This window comes from Manacus vitellinus, unplaced genomic scaffold, assembly GCF_001715985.3.
Source record: "Manacus vitellinus isolate BGI_N305 unplaced genomic scaffold, ASM171598v3 scaffold_13_pilon, whole genome shotgun sequence".
Classification (NCBI taxonomy): domain Eukaryota; kingdom Metazoa; phylum Chordata; class Aves; order Passeriformes; family Pipridae; genus Manacus; species Manacus vitellinus.
The window spans coordinates 8,506,066-8,531,168 of record NW_021938999.1 but is presented as its reverse complement, the minus strand read 5'-3'; the positions used below and the strand labels follow the sequence as shown (position 1 = coordinate 8,531,168).

At 40.3% G+C, this 25,103-nt stretch overlaps 1 protein-coding gene across 1 annotated transcript in view; it reads left to right on the top strand.

Moving 5' to 3' along the window:
• GRAMD4 (GRAM domain containing 4) overlaps positions 1 to 25,103 on the top strand; it is a 52,855-nt gene that overhangs the window by 4,127 nt on the left and 23,625 nt on the right. Inside the window, exons 2-4 of the mRNA XM_008921584.3 lie at positions 3,954 to 4,074; positions 17,758 to 17,878; positions 24,903 to 24,964. Coding sequence (XP_008919832.1) covers positions 3,954 to 4,074; positions 17,758 to 17,878; positions 24,903 to 24,964 — 304 coding nt within the window. The remainder of the gene's footprint in view (positions 1 to 3,953; positions 4,075 to 17,757; positions 17,879 to 24,902; positions 24,965 to 25,103) is intronic.

The following is a 25,103-nucleotide window of genomic DNA, read 5'->3' as shown; positions in this document are numbered from 1 at the left end:
GATTTTTTAAAATTTATGTAGAATATAGCTGTGTTTTAGGAGACTTCCAATATGGGCAGGCTTCCAAGAATAGCTACTTAGCATTAACTATTCATGCAGATGCCTTCACTCTTAAACAGTGTTGTTGAGTTTTCCCTTTTCTTACAGCAGGTAAATGCAGCATTCATGGGGAACTCTTTCATAATTTGAAGTAAGAAAATGCACATGAAGTGTGAGTTGAGAAACTCAAGACAAGCTGTGAATGCAAGCTAAGATTCTGTATTTCAAACTACCTCTTCCCTGTGTTGTGTTCCAGCCACTTTCTGGGCCCTGAGGAGTGACTTGGGTGGATGGTTATGCCCCTGGGGTTACCATGACTTGTCCTCATTGCTCCTTTTCCTCTGTGTTTGAGAACTGTTCCTCTCCAGGCTAATTACAAACTTGAAAATGAGACAACTGTTTTGTTATATCTTCCTAGAGAAAAGTCATCCACGTACATACGATGTTGTGGAAGAAAATTAGGAGAGAGTTGGCCATTTTTATTTCTGTATGATGCTGAAACTTGCTGTGCTGGAGATGGAGAGGACAGATCCACATCTGCTTGGTTAAGAAGTGACTTAGACTCTTTCTGTGGCTGTACAGTGGCAGTGGTGTCGGTGCTCAGCACACAGAACAAAATCCCAGGGCTCACAGGATAAAGGGAGTTTGGAGAGGGAAGGTAGAGAACTCTTGGGCTGGGAAGTGCTTTATGAAAAGCCTAAACTGCAGATGGTTTGAAAAACATTGGTGAGGAGATGTGAATTTAGATCCGGAACTGGGTGTGGCTTGGAGCAGCAGCCCTGAACTCTGATAATGGGTTACAGACAGTCTGTCATCATCAGAAATGTTCCTTTAACCCCTCTGTCTCTGACTCCACACTTACCTCAGGCATTTCTCTGGCTTCCTGGGCACTGCCAGGCCTTGTGCATGGTCTTGGCTAAGTAATAGCAATTGCCAGCATTTTAAGAGGGCTCCTGTGTCAAATACTGTCAAAGCTAGAGAGGAAGAAGAAAAAGCAGAAATCTGCAGAAACCTTCAAGGCTTTTCCTGTGAATCAGAAACTAGAAAGGACATCTGTACAGTACAGTGTAGTTGTTTCAGCCTGAGTCCCAGTGCTGTCCTACAGAGGCAACAGATAGGAGAAACCTTTACCCAGATAAGGCTGGAATTAATACAAGGATTTTGTTAACTTGTGAATTGAGTCAGTTATGCTAACTTCAGACAGAAGGGCTTTTTGAATTCAGACGTAGGCAGTAGACCTTCAGCAAATGTAGAGACTTTATTTCTTGTCATCTTAGGTGTGTTGGTGTGGGGAAAAAACTTCTGAGACAAAAAGAAACATCTGCTTAAATATCTCTCATATCGCTGTCCTGGGTGTGCTTAGTTTTCTGAACACTTCTAAACAGTATTCATAAAATATTATGGTGATGCCAGTTTTGGAAATTGGTGCTTTATTTACCACCAAACTTGTGTTACTGTGTATCTTACTACTCTGGTTGAACTATATTATTGTTACATGATAATTACATGATCTTGCTCCTAGTATTCTTAGCAAGCAACCTTATGTTTTAATTTAGTGGATTTTTTTTCCTCTTTTTCTCTCTACGTTACAAGGTCATTCTAACCTTTTGTACTTAGTTTGAAGATCTGTACCTCCTGATTTTTAACCTATCAACGGATGTCAGGCTGCTTGAAAATCTAATGCTTAAGCAGATAAACACATTTGAAAACTTTCAGAATGAGTCATGTTAACTGATATCACTCTCCTGAGTGCTATTCACCTCTTGCTCTTTCCTTTCTTCTAAGAGGCACAGTCAAGGTGTGCTGGGCTTTAATTAATGACTTAACATCTCTGAAGAAGGAAAAGCAGAGTTGGTTCTCCAGATGGATTTCTGAAATGTAGCACAACTTTGGGTGAAATATCTTGAGTATCTTCAATGAGGATGAAAATTTGGATATGCTGAGATATTTTTTAGCCTGTTTCTTCTTTCTCTCCTCCCTCGCTTTCCTTGTGCCTGCCTGTGGAGTGTCTTGTAAGGGTGCTGCTGTTCGACTTCAGCCACACCATCCTCCTTGGGGCTCTCCAAGTGTCTGGCAAGTGATAGCACTAAACCTTGCAGTGTAAATAAATACAACCCAGTTCTATAGATAAGAAATCAACACAGAGGTTAACTGACATGCTCATCTGAAAACAGGCTCTGTTACTCTTCAGCAGTGTCTGGAGCTGTTGCACCTCTCTGGCTAAAGGCAGAGGTGAATGGGAAATGTGGAGCATGGGGAGGAGGATGCTGTGCTGCAGCTTTCCGTGTGAGGATTGCTTGCGGTCTGTCTGCCTCTGCTATGACATGGTTCGTGCTGGCTCCAAAATGGGAAGCAGCCTGGGCTGCTGCTGAGCTAACAGCTTCTGCTCCTCATCGTGGCCAGCAGCGTTGACTGACTGCTGTGTGGGTGGGTGCTGCTTTTGGCACTGGAAATAGCATCTCTGCTTGGCACTGTATTGAGCATGCCCAAGTGGGGAGTTGATACCAGGTAAATGCTGGGCAGTAGCTGCCTACAGAGTGCTAATTTGCCTGTATAGACAAATTCTGAGGCTTAAACTCAACATCTGTTCAGCTCAAGCAAGAAAACAGATGTTTATTAGATATTTCCACACTGATTTATCTTAGAAGCGCAAATCATTCCCAACAGTGAAAGTACTTTGTTGTCAGTAAGCTTTCTGCACATTTTTCCTAAAACATAGAAGATGTCTTTTAATTAACTCTCCTATAGATTACTTGAGTTTATATATATATATATATATGTAATTTAGGTGGTGTGGTTAAATGTAAGCAAGCTGGTGTTTGAAAGCAGTACAGTTCCTATATGTTTTCAAGGTTCAAACAAGGAGTGGGGGAGTGATTATAATGGGTAAATAAATCCCTTTCTGTCTTTGTTCTGAGATGTAGCCTTCTGTAATCTATCACTTTGATTTTGAGTATTAGTGGTTGAAGAAGCTCCTGTAATTCTCATTGACAGACTTTTTGTACCTTGTGGGGACTGCACACAAGTGCTGAACAACCATTACTCAGGAGATGCCCTCACCTGCCCTTTTCCCTGCTGTTTGAAAATGCCCACTTAATGAGAGAAAGATGGCATCACCTGCCTTGTGCTGTGTGGGCTTGGGGTTTTTCTGTGCTCACTTCATGGAGGTGGTGGTTGTCACTGCTCTTGCAAATTAATCAATTTGCTCTTTAATTCCTGCTTTCTGCAGTATTTCCAGTGCTGAGTTCACTTGAGGGGTGCTGGTAAATCTGTCAAGACACACAGTCTCCTGACTCCCACCTCTCCTAGCCTGCCAGGATGAGCTCCTGGGCACCAGCAACATCCTTCTGCAGTAACAGGGCTGTGAGGGAGATGGAGGGAGTGGGGAACCCTTCCTTGCTGAGAACCTGTGGTCTTCAGAATTACACATTCTATAAATGGATATTAAAATATAAAATATGTATTTTCTAATAGCTCAGCAGTTATCTAGGAAAGTATTACTTTTGATAGCTTCACAATTTTATAGGTAAAGTGTGTTGCATTGACTGTTCATTTAATGGGAAGAAGAGAGGGATAGTATAAATATGCCTTTTAAATCAGCAGAAGTAAGGCTTAAATGATGATGCAGCAGAACTTGTAAGGGTGGTGGTGGTGGTGGGAAATCTTAGTTTTCTGTAACTCCCTGAGGTCTGTAGAAATGTATTCTGTAAACTCACATGGGAGAGATACCATGCATTTGATTAGCTTTCATTCATTTGTTTTGGTAATTTAATGCTGAGAGAGGCATGCAGAGTTGTCGATACTTGCATGTTTCTCACATGGTTGTTTCTTTACTGCCCCAGAAATAAGTTGATGTATTTGAATGAAAAAAAAAAGTGCTTCTGAGCTGTGAATATGTTCTGGCTTTCTTATAGGCTGGTCCAGGGACCATCATCATGGCTTCAGGAGTCCCGGATTTTAACAGAACAGAGTCTGACAGACTGAGTGAGATCAAAGGTCACCTGGAAATAGCCTTACTGGAAAAACACTTTTTACGTAAGTATAAAATACTCTGTGGAAAAGGAATGGCTTAAGCTTGCTGAAATAAGGTTTCTCTAAGCTGTAGAAGTTGGCATCAGAATTTTGAGGTGTGCTAATGTGCGGATAGCACATAAAATAAAACATCAGCACGTGGGCTGATGTTTCCCTAGGAAGACCTTAAAAGCATTCTCAGGGTTTCTGGGTCACTTGGATATTTTTTTTTCATTGCATTTCTCACAGCATACCTCACTACATGATTAAAGCTGCTTAGTTGAAATCTTGATGTTGACATCTGCAGGTTATCTTAGAACTAAGTCAACCTTAATGTGCTTGGAATAGGTGGAGTTTTTTTTCTAGTAGTAATTCATAAGAAGAGATTTCTGAAGGGGCAACCAGTGCATTTCCTTGGCAACTGTTTCAACAAATAATATGTCTTAAAACACATGTCTCTTAACAGTATAAGGATTACTAGTAAGTGATGTAAGAAATACAGAGAAGAGTGTCTGTAGATTTCAGGTGTTACTTGTTTGGGTTTACTTGTATATATACGTGTATTTGTGTATATGAGAAAAAATGTATATGAGTCATTCATGGCTAGAGGCAGCCACAAGATTTTGGGGATTTAATCTCAGGAGGTCTGAACTGCTGACTTTTAAGACAGGATAGTTAAAAACGGAAAAATGGAAGACAAGCATTCCTGTGACTTAGTAGAAGTAGAGATCTCTGTAATAAATCAATGAGAATTCTTGGTCAGTTGCTTCCCAAAACGGTCATTTTAATGTTTTGGTTTTAACTTCAGAGTGTGAGGGTGTTTTTATGTGTTCAAAGCTTGTCAGGTATTTTCTAAGGGGTAGGAATAACAAGCCTATGGATTCTATTCAATTTCTATAATCCAGCAACAAGACTTGTGTTTTATCTTCAGCATGTTCTCAAGGATTTGCCATTAATTTCCCTAACTTGTTTTTCATTTGGCAATATTTCTTCGATATGTTCCCCCCCACCATGTATGGGAGGGAGGTCTGATAAAGGAAACTGGGAAAGAATTTATAACAAGCTACTATCAGCTTCCACAGATAGCTGGAAGAGGTATCACGGTTGGAATATCAGGCAAAAACTGAAAGATCTGTTTGACTTGCCTCATTAGTTTCAATACTTTACTTGAATATTTAACTTCAGAGTTACCATGTACTTCTTCCATTGCAAAGATGATATATTGCTTATGCTCCTGTTATCCAACTGTTTTTAAACTAGATGGAACATGTATGGTTTCCTGATGTAATCTAGTGTGTAACAGAAACAGTAGGACCTACCAGAACTGATTTCTGGTTTGAACTAGGACATGCTTTTTGATATAAAATAGGGTTCCCAGGGCACCTCCATTGCTGGTGAATCCATTCTCCTTTCTTAGCATGTTCTTACAATAACTGAATGTTATTTTTGTGAACGTTTGTAATCTTCAGGTTCTTGCTGTAATTTCAAAACCTTCTGATAAACTATGTTACCACTTCTCACTGAATCCTTTTTCTTTTCCACAGACCTTTGTAGCAAACTCCAAGGTAAAGGGTAATGAAGATCACCCTTTCATGTTGAGCAGATGGTTGGAGGTTCAGGCTGATGGGATAGTTTAGCTGGGTGGATTGAGTCAGCTCTGGATGTCTCCAGCCCTTACTGCTAGGTCAAGAGCTCTTCACCAAAGCCTGAGGTTTGCTGTAGCTGAAATTATGGATTTCTCTTGGCAAGTTCGTTGTAACTCTGTACTGAAAACTGGTGGGGAAATAAGTGAGGTAAAGCTTACTCTTTATTCCCCTACACTCCATTCAAAATTTTAGGCTGAAATAGGTCACTGTGTTTGTCAGTTGGAGTGAAGTAGCAGTTCTCTTTTTGGGTATGGCTCCTGCGTTCTCCTTTCTTTTTCCTTCTCTTTGAGTTTGTGTTTTGCACTTTTTTAATACTAGAAGTGCTTCATTATTGTTTTCTTCCCAAAAATGAACTAATGGTATGCAGAAAAATATTCTTGAAATGTGCAGTTTGTTTACTTCAATTTTCCTTGGAAGAAAGCCTGATCATTATTTTTTTAAAATCCTATAGCTGCAGTTGGTGCTTTTTAAGAAAGCTAGTTTCTCTGCAGTAGATGTTTTTTAAGAAGGCTAGTTGCTCTGCACTATTTCCATACTATTTTTAGGTATGGAATTCTTTAAGGACGTCTGGCTATAATTGTGTTTTTTCATAAACCGTTTACCACATCCACTTAACTCCATTTCCTCCAGCTAGATGTGCAAAAATCAAAGCAACTGCTAGTAAGTGAGGGAAATACTTAAAAGTTTCATGGATTTTCTTTTTAATGTGTTGAGTTTCTAATTGTTATCAGTTTGATTCTGACATTTTTGCCTCTTTTGTACTTTTATTTGTATTATTGTGCCATTAGCCAGGAGGTTTAAGGAGATTTCCTCTCAGCTAAACATTATGCATAATGTACATTACACAGCTACAAGTCAGCCTGGGTCTGTAGTTGCAGGTGCCTGGATAAAGAAGAGCAAAGCACTAGTCTTCTTTAAACTCTATTCAGCCATTAGTAGGCACAAGTAATAGGTGCAGTTTGGCTGAGTAGTATACTCAGTGAAACACATCCCAAACCTAACTGTAGCCTCTACAAGCTGCAGAGGAAATCTGGGTCAAACAGGTACTGGAGACAAGCTGTTGTCTGTAAAGGGAAAATATCTTCATTTAAGATGCCAGATGAATCTTTTCTTTAGCAAAGAGATAATCTAAACATCCAAAGATATGAAGATGGAGAGGAATTGCTTAGCATGTGCATAGCTGTAAATGCAAATAAAATGTACTGGAAATGCAAGGAGTTTAAGCTGCAAACTGAGAGGAGGATGAGGCAGGCAGAGGAAGGGATCTTGGATGATGTCTTAAGCAAGAAGGAGTGATCATCTGACTCTTCCAGCCAAGTTGCTTTTTCTGTCTGTGTGGGAATGGTCTTAATCTCTGTGATCTAATGGCTTCTTCTGAGCCTTATTACAGGAATCCTGAAAACTGTGTTTGTTGGGTCTGCGGTGTTGAGGATTCCTGCAGAAAAGGGCTTGAACACCAGCTGAATGAAAAGTGCAGAGAGCTTAGTCTGCTAGAGTTTTAAGTGCACGTGGATGGATAAAGCTTTTTCTTGGAGCTGTGACAATCAGAATAATTCATTTCTAAAGGATTTTGTGTTGTTATAACCTAGTTTTAAATGCACATGAACACTGCCTTGGGCTAGTTGAGGATTCAGTTTGGGAAGGCAACTACTGACCCAGGACAGTTTTGCTAAGATCAGTTGTGGTTTTAGTGTTTCCATTTCAAAACCTAGTTGTATCTAAACAAGAAATAAAATCATGCTTGCTGCTCTTGCATTTGCAAGACAAAAATTATGCAAACCCACGATCTTTCTGGGTTTGCACCTCATAGAGGTAAACACTCTGCTTTTCTTCCTGTTGCTTCCTGTGCCTGCTTATAGAGGGCAGTTTTGGAGATATCAGCACTCTGATCGTGGTGCTGCAAGGTGCTTTGTAAGCACACATGCATCCTGTGGTTTACATGAAGTATTAGCTAATTCTTGGTCAAAGATGTTCAAGCCTTTTGCAGTGCTAAATTTAGCAGCTCAGAGAAGAGGAGTTGGTGGTAGCAGCAGCATATGAGAGTAAACAAACCAGGTGACTGTTAGAGAAGAGGGTTAGTCATGACTCAGTAAATCAAAGAAACACTACATGAGGGTGAAGAGCTCTAGGAGGAAATAAAGTCCTCTCCCACAAGGGTTTTGCATTCCACTTGGTACAGCAGAGTGTGGCAGGAGTCTTCAGGGGCTTACCAAACCGCTGGTTTCAGTTATGATTTTTATACTAGCATTACAAAATAACTTGTGATTATGCTGCTTTCCCATTGAAATTCTGCTCCAGCACAGTCTTCATCCTCATGTGCCTTTTTGAACTGTTTATGTGACTAACTCCACAGTGTTTTCTCTGGCTCGTTCTTTCTGATATAAATGACCTGATGATTCTTTGAAGGAAGAACAACCTAGCAAAATAGTGACTACATGGAAGTAGAACTCTAGAAAAACATACATGATTCTCAGGCAGATCTGGGATGTCAGAAAGTGTTAAATCTTGAAGGCAAAGTGTGTGGTGATGGTTGTAACCAACAGAAGACCTACACTGAAAAGTCCAGTTCTGCACATCCCCAGTAATTGTATGCAACAAATTGACTATGAAGCTGAGTCAGAGTCCAATTACCAACTGTGTTAGAATACCTTTGGTGTAATTTCTCTTGACATAAGGGTCAAACACCAGCTGCAGTAGCAGAGAGAGAGAAGAGCAGAAGAACAGATTCACTGCATTGGTTCTACTGTCTTCTTACTGACCTGGCAGCCTTTAATCTGAACCATAAGTTTAGAAATCTGGAAGTAGAATCTAGAGCTGAAGCAGAATCTAGGGCAGGTGAAGACCCTGGCGAGAGAGTAAGCAGCTGCTGTGTATATCTGAGACACCCAAATACCAGCTCTGGGCCATAGTAGCTGCTGCTTGCTACATGGTCAACCCTGGCCAAGGGATCCTGATGCTGCAGCTTGGGCTCCAAGCTTGCTGATGCTGGTGAGCACTGAGGCTGCTGTAGCAGTGGAGCTTACCCTGGGTTTCTCACATCCTTTGCTCCTTCCCCTAAACTTCTTTCAGTTTAAAATCCTGGACTGTCAGGCAGTAAAAAGATGTCCCTAGGAGATCTGCATGTGCCCCTTGAGATTGTGGAGCTTCTCTGATGAGGACTGTGGTTTGTGTATGGTGACTGGTGGGGAATCTTCTTAAGTATTTTGCCTGGGCACCCAGAAAAGACACAGTAGAAAGATGTGAGTTCAGGCTTTGCTATAGAGCTGCTCTCACTTGCTTTGTAGTAACAAGTTTTAAAGTTTTTCTAGATCTGACTTCTGACTGGGAGACTTCTCAAAACCTACAGAAAGTTTCCTAAGAGGTGTAGGAAAGGTATTGCTTATACCCGGAGATGCTTACATGACACACTGTGTATATTGAGTTCATTTCTAGCCTTCCTGGACAAAAAAACCCACAAACCTCCAAAACTCTGGCCTCATTTTCCTGGAAACATTGGGAACGTTGGACGAGGCAGTTATGAGCAGGTTAGAGCACTTCTCTGGGGTTTAAGAAGCCTCAATATAGACTAAGGAACATTCAGACCTTCCTTTCTAATCTGCAAGGACTCTGTTCTGACTGGTGGAGGAGATGGGTTGGGCTCTTGCTTGCTCTCGACTTGGCTTCCAAGAGCACGATATTTCTGAGAACAGAGGATAGGGAAAAGATGCGACTCCAGCCCAGTGCAGCAGCAGGCTGGAGTCCTGGACTGGTCCTTGTTCTAGTCCTGACTTGTGCAATGTGCTCAAGTCATTGGACAAAGCACATACATGGACATGTACATGATGATGCTGTACATGAAGATGCCAGAAAGCTGGAGGATCTCATATTGTCACACCATCTTTGGGACTGATGAACCAAAATTGCAGCACTGTGCTGAGAGAGATGTATTGTTTGAGCTCCTCCAGAGGCTTGAACAGATGCCACCTACTCACTGCGTTATGTAGGTGGGCTGTGCTCTTGCTTCTGCCTTTTTTGCATGCCCAGCTCATGCCCTTCCTGAATTGCAGAGAGGGTGTGAAAATCCAGGCAGGGCAATGGTCAACACTGTTGTTCCTCTGCCTGTTGTGTAACTGGGATGGAGAGTTTGGGAGCCCCATGTGGAACTTGCCTTTCCCTGCTCAGCTTAGTAACACAAAAGCCTTGGAAGAGCCTGCTGCTATTTCTAAGCCAGACATTATTTCAACATTTGTAGACTGTTTCACTTCTGCCAAAACCAGTGAGTGAAAACCATTCTTGCAATAATGACAATATTTTTGCAGCTCCCTTCATTTTAGATGGATTCTGCAACTCTTCTGGCACTTTTATTCCCTGAAATTTCTGGAAATTCATATAGCAGCAGTACTTTTCATGACTTTTAAGCTGACTTTATAAGTGTATCTAGCAATAGAAAACTTCCCACTTGGTGTTTTGAGAAGAGGATCTGTCTCACTACACTATATTTTCAGGAAGCATAATTTAAAATCTTTCCATAATGAAGGGGAAATGATCCTGTCTGTGCCACTTATAACACAATAAAGCTCCACTGAAAGCACTGTATGTAAAGTTACTAATTGGTATTTAGCATAACTGTTTTGTACAAACCATAGCAATGACATCTTAGTTTTTTCTAACATCACCCACTCCAAGTAGGACATAATGAGAATGGCGAGAGAGACTAGAGCAGTTTGCACTGAGGAAGACTGTCAAATATGAGGTGCTTTGTAAATCAGTCTCCTTCATCTCACAAAAGAGAAGAACACTTCATATGAGACTCTGCTATTCAGGTGAGGAGAATAGTACCAGGGGATATTAATTGCACTGAGAGGCAGGTTGTTGGTTCACTCAGCCTTGCCTCCACTGCCTCTGGATTGGAGTTGGCTTATTTCCTATCTGCATAGCAAGAGCCCACGCTGCTCCCTGCCCTGTAGGCGTATGCAAAGAGACTCAAAACTGGTCCTCAAAAGATATGCTTATTGTAAGTACTGGAGCAGGAGCTCTGCCTTTGAAAGACCAAAGAGAAGAACAAAAGAATGATGGAAACAAAACAAAGTAAAAAGAGATTGTTTAACTGCCAAACCTGTGTTGAAGTTTTTTAAGTCATTGGGCATGACAGATCACTTCTTTGTTTTGATATGTGCAGACTTAGCTGGAGAACAGTCATAGTGAAAATACGGGATTTATATTTGATTGTTTCACTTCTCCACTCTACCAAAATCCCTATAGAAAACACAGGAGAGAGGAGGGAAGGATATGAACTCAATAAATATTCTTAATCTTTAATGATTTTCTCTGCTTTTTGGCTTTCTGTGACACCAATATTCTTATTAGAAAATCTTTTTGCCTTGTTTTCTGGATGAAAGATTCATGCAAGATTCAAGCAAGAGGCCTGACCGCAAGGGAAAACCATTAAATTGACAAAGCAAGGTGTTCACAAATGCAAAAAAAAACCCCCAAAACAAGGAAGAGTTCTTCCAGACTGCTTGTTGTCCACCTCTGGAAGAGCTCTGTAGAATAAGAATGCTGGTATCCATTTCAGAAGCAACCACCTAATCACAGAAGACAAAGGAGGGGGTTAGACAGTCAACCTGGAGTCTGGAGGTTTACAAGGCACATTTTTCAGTTCTTCTTAAAGCGCCAAGACTAGTACTCCTAAGGAGGTGAGCTTTGTGCTTCCCAATTGAAGCACTGAAGTCCAAGCATGAAAGAGGACATGAATTTAAGTGGTGACTTAAAGAAGAAATGGCAGCTAATAAAGTGGAGCTGTTAGAGCGATAACTTAAAGAAGTACTTTTCTTCCCCAAGCATCTGGCATGCAAAGAAGTAAAATATCTTTCAATGTCTGGGATCGAAGGCTAATGTTTTATTTGAAGCCTTTTGGGTAGATTTGTGATAACTTTTGGCAGTCTCTGTGGTTCTTGAGTTGCTGGTGGAAAGACATATGCCCTGGAGAAGGACAGTCATGGATTAGAAGAAGAACAGGTAACAAATAGTACAATTAAGCTGTATCCAGTTATAGCTGCAAATTGTGAACGTGTCTTCAGAGGAGTATATATAAATTGCAAAGTAACTGTAAGCAGGAAAAAAGCAGGCTAGGGAATTTTGTTGTGGGTCCTTCCTCCATCACTGCTTGTTGGTCAGACCTCATTCTCTGTATATCTTCGCTTTATCTTAAATGGTGAAGTAATTTCATGTCTTTTACAGGACTGCCATTTCCTGCTGGTTTTTAAGGTGAAGACTGAAAGCTCTTCAGTATCTATGATGATGAAAATAGATATGTTGTTAAGACTCCTAACATCTTGTTAGTAATGTCATATAGTTGGTTTACTTGGGACAAGTAAATATTAGCTTTATGTAGGGATTAGGAGTCTGGTAGCGGTAGAAACTGCCTGCGCTGGAGACAATTCTGGCTTCATTAGTGTGGCTGATGAGATCCAGTTTGAAGATGTGTGATTGGAATTTAGTGTGTTTAGTACCAATTAAATAATGTGTACTCTGGTAATGTTCAAAGGGTTGTAGAGAGATTTACCATGATTAACATAGACGTAGAAGGGTTACTTTTGTCTTGTTAAGTACTGGTGTTTCCTCATGTAAGTATGATGGGGAGCATGTATGCTTTTTGGCATTTCTAGTTTTCAAATTGGTCTCCTTAGATTTAACACTAAACTGATTTGGTAGCTAGAAACAGCAGGTTGACAGTCTGTAGTTGTACTCTGAAAGAAATTTTTGATCACTTTGTCCCAGAGGGAGGTTTTGCAGTGTACCTGTAGGCCTAGGAAGGAATGTTGTTATGTAAAACAGCTACGAGGAAACTCCCTAATCTACCTTCAATCCTGGGATTAAGGGAAGCATCCGCTTTGCTGCATATGCAGTATTGGAATTAGAAATCCAACCTTCTGTCACGCCTTCCCAGCCTCATGTATCGTCCTTCTTATCTAAATACTACTCAGAGTCTGTTCGGTCTCACCAGAACTAAATACTTTGGTGTTGAAGTGCTTTTTGTCAGAACATTTTTTACAAGTTTGTGTATTCTGAGGAGCAAACTGAAATTTTTCAGTTGCTCTAGTGGCTGATGCCAGACAATGGTGCAGCACTTGGTAGCTCATCTTGTAGCAGTTCCATTGTATCAACTAACCTTTTTGGAATGTTAATCTTTGAATTTGAGTGGTCGAATACTTAAGTGTTCAGGTGTGACAGTTACATTAGACCTCATAGAGGATAAAATGCTGTAGAAAAAATGAAATAGATAAACTTTCTGGTAACCTGTGAGATGCATGGCTGATGACGTTCTTTACTATGGGCTCAGTTCTCCTAGGGTTTACAGTGCAATAATACTTGGATTAATGTCATTGGAACACCATTGTTGCCTTGTCTCACAGACATCTATAGCTCATTTTTAGAAGTGCAATAGCATCCAGATATTGTCCTGCTTTTCTACACAAGTTGACTTTTCTAGAGAGCTTTTAAAACATTTTTTTCAGGGTCACAGCCCTGCTGTCACAGCCTAAAGGGTTACCCAATGTGTAGGTATATAGAGGTTATGACTGTAGGTTGGTAGGCTTCTGTAATACTCAAAGACACGGAGGCTTTTTACTTAAAATTTCTCTACTTAATATTACAGATTGCCACAAATACCACAAAAATCACCCCTAGCAACTATACCTATGATTTATAAAGTGAATATATATATGAATGAAATAAATATATATAGAGAGCAAGCTGTTATAAATTATTGGCAGCAATCAATAGTAGGTGTATAGCAATAGCAACCACGTAGGTGTATACTATTGCAGGTTACTACAAAATGATCACTAATGAAGCAAACTTTTCAGTAGTACAGCAGAAAATGTAATTATGATGGATTACTTTACATACACATATGCATATGTTTACATTAATACCAGTATCAAGCTAATTGGTCCATATTTGGCCCCTTATATGGGCCAAACCATCCGAGGTATGGGATGACAAACCAAACCCTTTTCAGCAAAGGTCCAAGATCTCTTAGAAAGTTTGTGTGGAGAGTTCAGCCCCTTTAGGAAAGGGATAGTGCACACAGCATGGGAAGTTCTTGGAGAGAGAAGCTTCATTTTGAATAAAAATTAAACCATATTTATATAATAGAGAAATAGAGATGTATAGGACACCATCACTTCAGCAGCCAATAGCTGCTGATAATTTCTGCCTTTCACTCAGAATAGCCAATAGATGCTGATGTTTTCTGTTCTCTTGTGCCAATTTTTATTTTTCTAGACTTTTCTTGCTCTTGCAGATAGAACAGCTAATGGCATTTACAAAGTCTTACTTTCCCAGGATGTTTTCCCTTTTTTTCAGACTATTTTTCACCTTTTCAGATGATAAGTTGCTATTACAGTTCCTTATTTTCATGCCTTTCAGTGGTATCTCTGGTTTCTAGGTACCCGGCTGTGTACTTCAGAGAGGCCAGCTGCACTTCTTGACAATGCTTCTGGTTCCCAGGCCTAGTTCCCAGCCTTGCCAGCATTTTCTCTGTCAGTATTTCAGAAGACACTTTCTTCTGCTAGTAATTTTCCACTTCTAACCAGGTCACCTTTATGGCTGCTTGCTTCACCTGCGTGTCCAGCTAAGACATACACTGAGACTCTTGCAGTATTTTAACATTTCTTGCCCAGCAGAAGATAGTGAGCTGTGATTGATATGCCTGGGAGGGAAATTATGGAAGCTGATTAATCTTGAAGCTGAAGCGTGACCTTTTATGTTTTACCCCTTTGTGCATGTGCTGAGGGGGGAGGATGTTTGAATTTTGACTGTCTGAAGATGAAATCCAAGCAGCACTCCTTTCTCGTCATCAAGAAGGATACTCATCTGTAAAGCTCAGTAGATAGATACCGTGGTGAAATGTTCTTAGGGATTCTTCTCAGGGGTCTGTGACCTCTGCTCTTTGTAGCCAACTTCACTCATTCTGCAAGAGGACCCCATAGGGATAGAGAAATATCCTTTGAAAGTACAGCTCAGCTTGGCCAAATGGTAGATTATTTCAGGGGAGAGAGCAAGGAAGAACTTCACCCCCTTCCCCTTCTGTTGCTTAGCAGAGTTAAGAGTATTTAACTAACCAAACACGGAAGTTTTATGGTGCCTGACCACACTGCTGCCAAAGTAGCAACAAATACTACTTTAAGGACATAAATGGGCTAGAGCAGTTGCAGTGGGATGGATTTGAATTGCAGTCATGTATGGGAAAGTTAGGAAATGCTCTGAAGTGTGAAGCTGTGACAAACCGTAATGATGGGATGTTGCATTTTTTTTTGTTTTGTTTTGTTTTATAGGAGTTCTGCCTCATTCATTGTGAACCCTTTAACTCTGCCTCTTTCCTTAAAGAATCTTTGGCACTGCTTATCTTCTTAGTGGTTGAATTTCTGGGGGTTTTGTTTTGGTTTTAGTAGTACAAGATGTAGAGCAGTCGGAACAACTGGAATTAGGGAAGCTGGAAGATCTGAGTAAACTTTCAAGGACATTTCAAGTTAATTTATACTGCTTGTGGTTTTCTTATATACACAAAATGCATAGTCACTTCCTCTTAAAAAAAAATAAATGTGCTTAATGGAGAATTTTTTTCCTTTAATGGTCTTGAGAAGATAACATCCCTGTCAAACTTTGGAACGTTCTGTGATATCTTCATGATATTGCACAAGCTCGAGTGCGTTTGAAGTGCAACAGATGTTTCCCCTCAGCTGTGTGCAGGCCCGTGTTCTGGAACAAGGCAAGCCCTTGAAAGTAGGGTAAACTAATTATAAACTTAGTTTTCTTGTTGGATTTAAAATTCCTTGTGGACACGTAATTAGGAACAGCTCCATGTGTAAGTCTGCCCTTATGTCCATATCTTTCCATTTATTTACAGGAGAGACAATACCTGCTGCAACAGTGACATTTCCCTACTGTACTCTTGGGGATTCTCAGTTTTAGTTGCTTTTGTGCTCCAGCTCTTCTTCCCAGGATCGGTAACCATCCGTCAGTGGGGAGATGAATGACAGCACTCCTTTCTCTTTGGTGGAGTTCAGGCTGTAGCTTCACAGTGGAAGCCATCGTGTTGTCCTCTGGATTCATGTATCTTTTTCCCATTTCTCCTAATTCTGTGCTCTAAAGGTCTTATTGCTGCAGGAGTGCAGATAATCTCCCACCAGCTAACTTGCACAGCGGATAAAGTGATTGGACATACTACCCCAGGGCCTCCTGCAGAGGAGGGAGAGTGTGTAATTTCCTCTGAACATTTGCATTATGGCTTCAGACCTTCTCAAGATGCATAATGATTGGAGTCAGAGAGGCTCAGATATCAAAATCATCTGATTATCAAAGACTTACAAGGCAATATGTGAAAAGAAATAGAAGAGGTTGCTGGAGGTTATAACATAGTATACCAATTTTGTAAAACAACGTAAAGCCTGAACCCCTGTGTCTGCAGTGAAGTATTTTCTCTTCTGCTTTGTTGTAAGCTTGAAATACACCCACTGCTCTACTATTTATTGTTGAGATTGAGCTAAAAAAACAGCCCAGAGAACAAAATGTGGAGTAAATTTTTTGTTTAAAAAGACTTAAAAAAAAAGTGAATCTCACTCTTCGGTTTTTCATGTTTCTTGTATACCTGTTTGGGAAAAGTTATCAATAATAGTGACCCCGTTTTAGCGCTAGGGTTAAATAAGGTCATGAACAAGGACTCTGCCAGTGACAAAAAAGCAAGGCTAATTAGACACAAAAAAACCTTATACATAGCTGATGCTAACTTCTTGTGAAAGAAGTTGTGAGTGTGTATGTGTGTGTATGTTTATATATCTAATTATTACATTGAAATTTATAGGGCACAGTGTAACCTCAGAAGAGGGTAAAAAGTTAAACTTAGTTCTTTGTTTCATAACCCCTTCTTAAAACTGTAAGATGCTCAGGCCCATAATGGGACCATCTGACTTAGATAAAATTACAAGGGTGCCAGAAACTGACAGGCAGGGGTTCACAGAATCACAGAATCAGCTGGGTTGGAAAAGACCTCTGAGATCATCAAGTCCAACCCTTGATCCAACACCACTGTGGTTACTAGACCATGGCACTAAGTGCCACATCCAGTCTCATCTTGAAAACCTTCAGGGACAGTGAATCCACCACCTCCTTGGGCAGCCCATTCCAATGTCTGATTACCCTCTCTGTAAAGAATTTCTTCCTAATATCCAACCTAAACCTCCTCTGGTGGAGCTTAAGACTATGCCCTCTTGTCTTACTGAGAGCTGCCTGGGAGAAGAGACCAACCCCCACCTGGCTACGACCTCCTGTCAGGGAGTTGTAGAGAGTGATGAGGTCTCCCCTCATCTCCTCCTCTTTTCCAGGCTAAACAACCCCAGCTCCCTCAGCCTCTCCTCATAGGACTTGCGTTCAGGTCCCTTCACCAGCCTTTCTCTGGGAAATTTTCACAACAGCAAAATAATTAGGTTGCTCTTTTTAGCACAAAAAGAAAGGGCTCAGCCCTGCAGACGCTTTTCAAGTGCCTAATTTTATAAATGCTGACGGTCATATTTGTATACAGAAAATAAAGCTTGTGACAATATGTGTGGACAGTCAGTCCAGTATGGCATCATATTACTTCATGTGAATTTATTGTGTTTTCCTACCCAAAGACATGAGGGAAAAAATCAGATACTTTTTTTTCTTGTTATGGCCACTGGATTTAGCAATAGACAGCCTTTCCTGCTGATTATTTCTTTGGGGAATGAAGAGTATGTCATGTTGTATTTAAATAAAGATAGTTTGTACCATGGGCTTATTTTACGTCTTGAAAAGAAAACTTCAGAGTTGTTTTTTCCCTTGCTTAATAATTGTAACTAAATATTTTGTATATCATACAGCTGTGTGCTTTTTATGAAGTCTGTCTAGCCCTTGATTACTTGTTTTTTTCTGGTGAACATATTTGGTATAGTACAGATTAAAAAAATACCCCACACTTAATCTGTCATAATTAGATTTTAAATTTCTTACAGAAATACTTCAGGGTAACTAAATCTTTATCTTCTCCTTTAATTAACAGAGGAGGAGCTCAGGAAGCTGAGAGAAGAAACAAGCACTGAAACATTAAGGCAGGAACTAGAAAAGGAACGGCAGAGGAGAATAGAACTAGAACAAAAAATCAATGAAGCACCTAAAATAAGGTAAGAGAAATATCTTCACTGTAAAGCTGAAAGCCACTTGAGATCTCTGACTGTCTATGAGAAGTTCTGGTAAAAGCATATGTTTCCAGCCTAGGTGCTCTTAAAACAATAGCTCACAGAGAGAGATGGTGCCTATGTTTTCCTGTACATCATTAACACCATGTACATATGAGTTACCATACATATTTCTATAGCTACAGAAGTGCTGTGACACTTTTCTAGTTGAGATATTCTTCATTTCACCTTTTCTGATGCTCTCCTTCTGGGATCTTACCCAGTTGGAACTACTGAAAGCCAGAGCTTTTGTCATGCCATTGCATGTGCTTTGACTTTTCAAAACCTGTGTCTTTTCCAGACTGCCCAGTCCTTGTTGCTCCTGTTCTAGCAACAGCAGAAATCCCAGTACCACAGCATTAAATGTGTGGGAGTGACTGGAGTTTGAGCCTTCCTTGCCACTGCAATGACAAGTGGAAACATGCCTCCCTATGCCTCTAGTCCCTTTCAGCCTTGAAGACATCCATCTTGATGATGCAAAGCATTGTGTTTGACGTCTCTCCTTAGTCTGCCTAGCTGCACAGACTTTGGATCTTAAGACCATAGCAGTTGCTTGGTGGTCTTGTTGCTCTAGACCACTTGCATACCTAGGTGCCTGTGTTATCTTCCTCAGCAGTAGCCAAGATTACTTGGCTGAGCAGCAGGATCTGTGGTTCACTGCCAACTTCTATCACTGGGAGATAGTGTGGGGTGAGTTCATAATCACACGCTATAAGGCAGTTACGTAGAGGTGACAAGCAAGAGCAAAAAAGAAAAACTTTTGGCTTGAATATGAGGTTTCCCAATGCCATACAAACTCTTCCCGGTCTTCTGCTTTTTTCTGCACTCCATTCTGAGTGTAAAAATGCCTTTCTGCTCAGGCCAGCAGTTTGTGTCCAATGCCTTTCTGCTCAGGTCAGCAGTCTGTGTCCATTGGTATTCTGTAGCCATGGAAATCAGAGCCATTTATAGGAAACATGAGTCTAGTTGCTTTCTGTGGTCAATTTCTTCCTGCTCCTATAGAATCGTTTAGTTTGGAAATGACCTTTAAGATCAAGTCCATCCATTAACCCAGTACTGCCAAGTCCACCTCTAAATTATGTCCCTAAGTGCCATATCTACACGTTTTAAAATATGATGGTGACTCAAGCACTTCCATGGGCAGCCTGTTCCAGTGCTTGACAGCTCATCTGGTGAAGAAATTTTTCCTAATATCAAATCTAAAACTCCCTAGCGCAACTTGAAGCTGTTTCCTCTTGTCCTGTTGCTTGTTACTTGGGAGAAGAGACTAACCCACACCTGGCTACAAACCCCCTTTCAGGTAGTTGTAGACAACAATGAGGTCTCCCCTGAGCGCCCTTTTCTGCAGGCTAAATGACCCAGGTGCCTCAGCTGCTCCTCGTAAACCTCCACAATCACTGTATTTAAGGGTATCAGAAGGTACATTGCTGCCTTTCACTTCAGTCTCTGTTTACAGGCCTGTTATCCGTGAATTTATTTAATAACATTGAAAGTGCTGGAGCTGTCTACCACTGGAAGCTATGGAGACAATACAAGTCCCCTTGACTCTAAAGACACAATTTTTTTTCTTTCCTTTTAAACAGATTTCTTAGTGGTTTCAATAAGTGCCCCATGGTTACAGAATTGTGAGATTTGGTGAATAACTGTTCAGCGTCTGTTTATTTGCCACCCTTGATCAGTCCTTTCTTCACTTACGCTTCTGTCCAGACTGAAGATTTCCAGCTTTTCCACTGTCTCCTTAAGAGTACTCCATCCCTTTCATCAATTCAGCTGCCATTCTTCAGCCATTTTGTCCTAAGATGAAGAGTGTGATTTTTTTTTTTAGGTCATGTTTCACATCAATGGTTTTCCAAAATCACTAGTTCCATGCAAGGTTGGTCTGTGTGTAGTTTTGACCTGTGCTGCCAAGTCATGTGCTTAGAAGGGGCTCTGGAAGGTCCTTGTGGAGGAGTCTGGTTCCCAAGGCAGCACCATGACCATGAAGCGGGAAGGTGGTCCAGAGTGCTCTGACCTGGGCTTTTTTTAGTGACCTAGAGTTGCTCTTACATCTGGGATGTGAGAGTGCATTTTTATTACCTATGCTGGTTGGTCTGGCTGTGTATGTAGGTTGATGTTGCCTGGTTGAGTGGACAGCTGAAGAGGAGAAACTTGGACCCACTGCAGCTTGTGAGTACACGTTTTACAGAGAAGAGAGATGGAAGATCTTTGTTTATCAGAGTTAATGGCAACATCTGTGCTTTGTTGGATTGTGGACAATAGTAAATCTCTAGCAGGTGTGTCATTGCTAAATTAAGGTAGGATGACGCTACTTCCTGAGTGTTGTGTTCCCATTTAGATATCCTGAGGATTACACTAGTCCTGTTAGCTTGGGTATTGCACTTGCGGATTACATTCAGCCAATTATCCCTCTTACCTGAGTCTTTAACTAGTCTTACTAATATTTCAACCTTTTTGGGACAGGCAGGATATGTAAGGTACAACAAAATAAGACTTTGAAAATTTTTCAGTTCCTACTCAGGATGAGAAAAATTGGTTTGTCTATGATTTTTCATTAACTTGTGCTTCATTGTGTGAAATTCTTCTTCACTGCTTACTATCTTTTTACACTTCATTGTGGACATTTTAAAATACTTTTATTAGGACTACAGGTGAAATGTTGACATAATCAAATAAGTAATAGGCCAAATTTATGCCTTATGGAAACTTAATTTTATTAAGCAAAGTAATGGCAGAAAGTTCTCTCTGCTTATGTCAACAAAACCAAATTCACCCTGCTTCTCAGGTAATTCTTTACACAATTTTAAAATAGATATTCATATATCCCCTGGCAGGGAGAGTGAGAAGCTGTATGGTACTTAGTTGGAGACTGGGGTTAAACAACGATAGTATATAAACATATTTGCATGTGCTTTTCTTTCTGCTTACAGAAGTGAAATGAAAACAAAACCATACTGTGATGTATATAATTTTAAAAGTTGCAGTTTTAAAAGTATTTGTGAAGCAGATCAATACACGTAGCAGTATAAAAGATGATGCAAAATGTTTGCAAAGAGAAAACAACAAGCTCCAATCTATTTTTTTTTTTTGCTAGTGAAGAACATGGGCTTCTTTCATTGAGTTGTACACAGAGAGGAGTGGAAGAAGAGGATTTTTAGTGGTTTTGTTTGTCATGGTGTTTATTGTCTGTGCGTGTCAGTATTCAGAAACGTGGTGGCCTCAGTTAAAGTTTTCCATAGATGCACTTCAGGACATCCCCCCATTTGGAATGGCAGCTGAAGCTTATGACATTTTACTGGTAGAGAAGTGCATAAATAATCTGAAATGTGTGAGCTATTGCTGCTATATATTACAAATGGTGAGCTAGAATCACAGAGGAAGAAAAAATAACAAGTTTTGCAACAACGCCTACCAGCAGGCTGTGACTCATGCAAACATTTTTATTAGTATCATTGTGAATTATTTTTACAAGGACTAAATAGACAATGCTTCTGCATAAGACACTGTTCCTTCATTGTGGATGAGAATGGCAAAGGCTTCTGAAGTGCTTGGTGTATTTAATGGGAAGGAGATGCAAACCATGAAAATTATTTACCTTGGTTTTCTAAGAGCTCTTCAGGTTAAGAAGCTATGCATACCTGAATGATATATCTTTAAACTAGGCTGTGAAAATACCTAATTTATGCTTATTTTTGCATGTATGAGGTTGGAATGTGCTTTTGATGTACATGCACACACATTCAGGTTGCTTTGAACAGTAGGAAATATATAACAGCCTTGACTGGCTTCCACAAGAGCTTTTGAAAGATTGATGGTTGGTTGCTTGTGAGCTTGGAGTTAGCCTGTAGCAAAATTGCTTTGAACATGTCTGAGAACACCCTGGCAGTGACTGGACCTATTGTGTGCAGCAATTCTAGTCTTCACCCAGTTGTTGGAGGGAGTCTGTTGATTTGCATACATCTCAGGGCTTAATATGCACAAACCAAAAATGGTTTTTTAAGATAAAGGGCCTTCAGTGTCAAAACTCCCTTAACTTTTGTGTCATACTTGCAGCTACAAAAATAACGCTTTGGTGATGTTTTCTGGGGCAGCAGTGAGTGGACACTGCATCAGTATGTGCTGGTTGTTTTTGAGTGGTACATGTGTACTGGTCATGAACAACTCTAATATTTATCAATATTCATGTTTCCCTGACTTCAGTATATTGAAGAAAAAAAAATGGGAAACAAAAAAAAGGTACATTTGTGTTTGTTTCCTCCACAGACTGAGATTCCTCTTACCTCTTTTAATCAGCCTGTGCTTTAAATGGGTACAATCTCTGGTTGTCTAAACATGACCTCGCTTCAGGTTGGGGATGTGTTGGTGTTACCAGTTAAACCCTTTTTCTGTGTGAAAAGTGTGCTCCAAGAGGAAGTAATGCAGCTTGTTTTCTTTGGTGCAGGCTGCAGTTAGGAAGCCCACATAGGAACATAGCATTGTTCTGGGGACTCTTTGTGTTTTTCAGCCTTTTAACTGGTCTCTGGCATGAAGAGTGGTGCAGAAACTGTAGCAAAAATGATTTCTCCCCTCTCAGTGGTCTTGATGAACCCGTGGTTTGATGTGACCTGGTTTTGGGATTGAACTTCCCAGTAGGTGTGCAAGCCTAAACAATGAATTCTGAGGTTCCTGGCCCAGATCTGTCTTAAGTGGCTAATTATAACCTGATTCACAGGTACAGTAATGAGCTGTCATTAACCTGATGATTCGTAAAGGTCAGGTTCTTCATAGGGAAGGAGTAACAGGCAGATGGCAGGTAAGACATTGCCAAAAAAATGAAACAAAAGCATCAAGAAGGGCCAAAGCCAACTGTCGTGCTCCTGATGTAGCCCAGTAAGGCTGCTATCCAGAACTGCTTCTTGATGAGATTTTTTTGCCCAAGAAACATGGGGAGTAATGACACTGTGCTGCTTCTGAAAATACATCCCAGCATGTTAAAGGAACACCCAGTTTGAAGAGTCTGACAGCTGCCAGTGGTGGGATCCTGTCTTGGCTCTGTCACAGGAGTTGTTCAGGTGTGACACCACCCCGGTGCCTTCACATGACTGCAGTGGGTTGAGTTACTGGCTCCTGCTTGTGTGAACCTGCTTGTGAGTGACTGCCTCCTTTCCACCTAAATATGTCTTCAGCTTCAGTGAAACACAGTGACAGTGACAGATTGCAGATGAAAACACCCAGCTATATGGTGTAACCATTTAATGTGCTGATAGAGGAAAACAAGACAGTGCTCTATAATAGTTGGTGCAAATTTGATCATGTTTATTGCTGTCTATTTTTTGAGAGCTTGAAATGGAGGAGATGCAAGGGTATGGGAGAAGAAGCAGGGAGAGGAGGAGTTTTTAGGTGATGAACCCAAGGTTTGTATAGAAACTGAGGGGAAATGGCACAGAAACCAAAGTTAAAGTTGAGCTAGAAAAAATTGGTGGAATTTCAGGTGGCTTTTGAAAAGAAGAGTTGCTGCAAATACTCTGGGGAGTATGCTGGGGAAAAGTCCTGAAGAGTCATGAAAACAAGTGTCTTTAAAAGCAGGAATCATTTGAATTCATCATCTAAGCAGTTAAAATGTCCTGTTATAATTCATAAATCAGTAAATTATTTCTAAATGTTCTTTTTAGAAATGAACAAGGGTGTTGTAAGCTCATTAAATCTGAGGAATGGTTAAGAAGGAAGGGAGGTAATTAGTTCTGAGGTTTCTCCATCATACCCATTGATGTATGGTGATGTTGAGACAGCACATATTAGTAACGGCCTTTTCCATGTGCAGACAGAACAGTGAGATGTTTTCCTAATGTCCTTCAGCAGGAGAGAGAACTGTATGTCTATATTTCTGCAATCTGCCCAATGCAGCGGGATCTCTCTTCCCACTCTTTGGTTTTTTGACCATGTTTCACTTGATTCCCTTCCTGAGAAGCAAAAGATGAAGGGAACATTTGAAAGTACCTATATTATCTGATAAATGAGTGATAATGAAATTTCTGTTTCAAGCAGTAATGTTTTCAATCATACAACTCCCTGTCAAGTGAAGCTTACTGTGGCTGGTGTTGTGTTGTCAAAGCTGCTGCTTCATTAGAAAAATCTTTCTGTAGGATGGCTGTACATGGATGGCTGAAGACTTTGGGACTGAAGCCTGAAGTAATCTCAAGACAGGTTGGCAGTTGGAGGCTCTGGATAGTGCAAATATAATTTGAAGCCTTGCACATGTGCAGAATGGCAAAAGCATTTGTGTTTTCAAAAATCTGTTCACTTTTAATGGATGAGAATATTATTCTTGACTCATTTTGAAAGGTGAGACCAATGATGCCTGCTACTTGACATATAGTTTTAGAACATTTTTGTCTCAGTTTTTCAAGCTGTTATTTCAATTTTGGAAATTTTTAAAGATATTGTTAAATCAGTTGGTATCTCTGCATTTTTAGAGCTTATAACATTTTAAATCATTCTTGACACCTATTCCTCTTGTGAAGTTGAGTGGTGTTTGACTGTAGTAATGGCAGCAGAATTCAAGATTTATGCATTAAACTGTGGTTTTGCTCTACTGCTGTGGCTATCAACTTGTGATACGGAATCCCTTTTAATTTATTACTGTGAGAAAAATCGTGGCTCTGAAGTTTTCCTGGCAGGCATTGCAATGAATATACCATACAAACTAATGCAACGAATTTGATACTAGATGGTTTAGTAGTTGTAAGATGAAATTGAGCTGTTGGTGACATGAAATGGCTAAACCCCACCTCTCCTTCCAGTGGATGGTATTTCCCTGGGTCCTAAGTGCAATGAATGTTTTGAACCTTGTGAAAGGGTGTATGTTTGTTTTTTTTTCTTGTGATTTTATAATCTCAACTATGGAAACCATAGAGGTTCTAGTGCTTCCTTTACCTAAAAGGGAATAAATTCTTCTTCTTTAACATTTCACACTGTTTCTGTTTTTTCTTTGTAGGACGGAAGAGGTGCCTGCAGCTCAGCAACCTGCAAAGCCACCAGTGCAAACCAATGGAACAGGTAAGCTTGGTCAGAGCATTTGTGGACATCTGCACTGTCATCTGCATTCCTCAAGCTGATGCTTATTATGAAATCAATAATGTAGTGATTTCTGAAAGAACTAAGGCAACAGTTAGATTCTCAGTCTTTCAGTACCCTT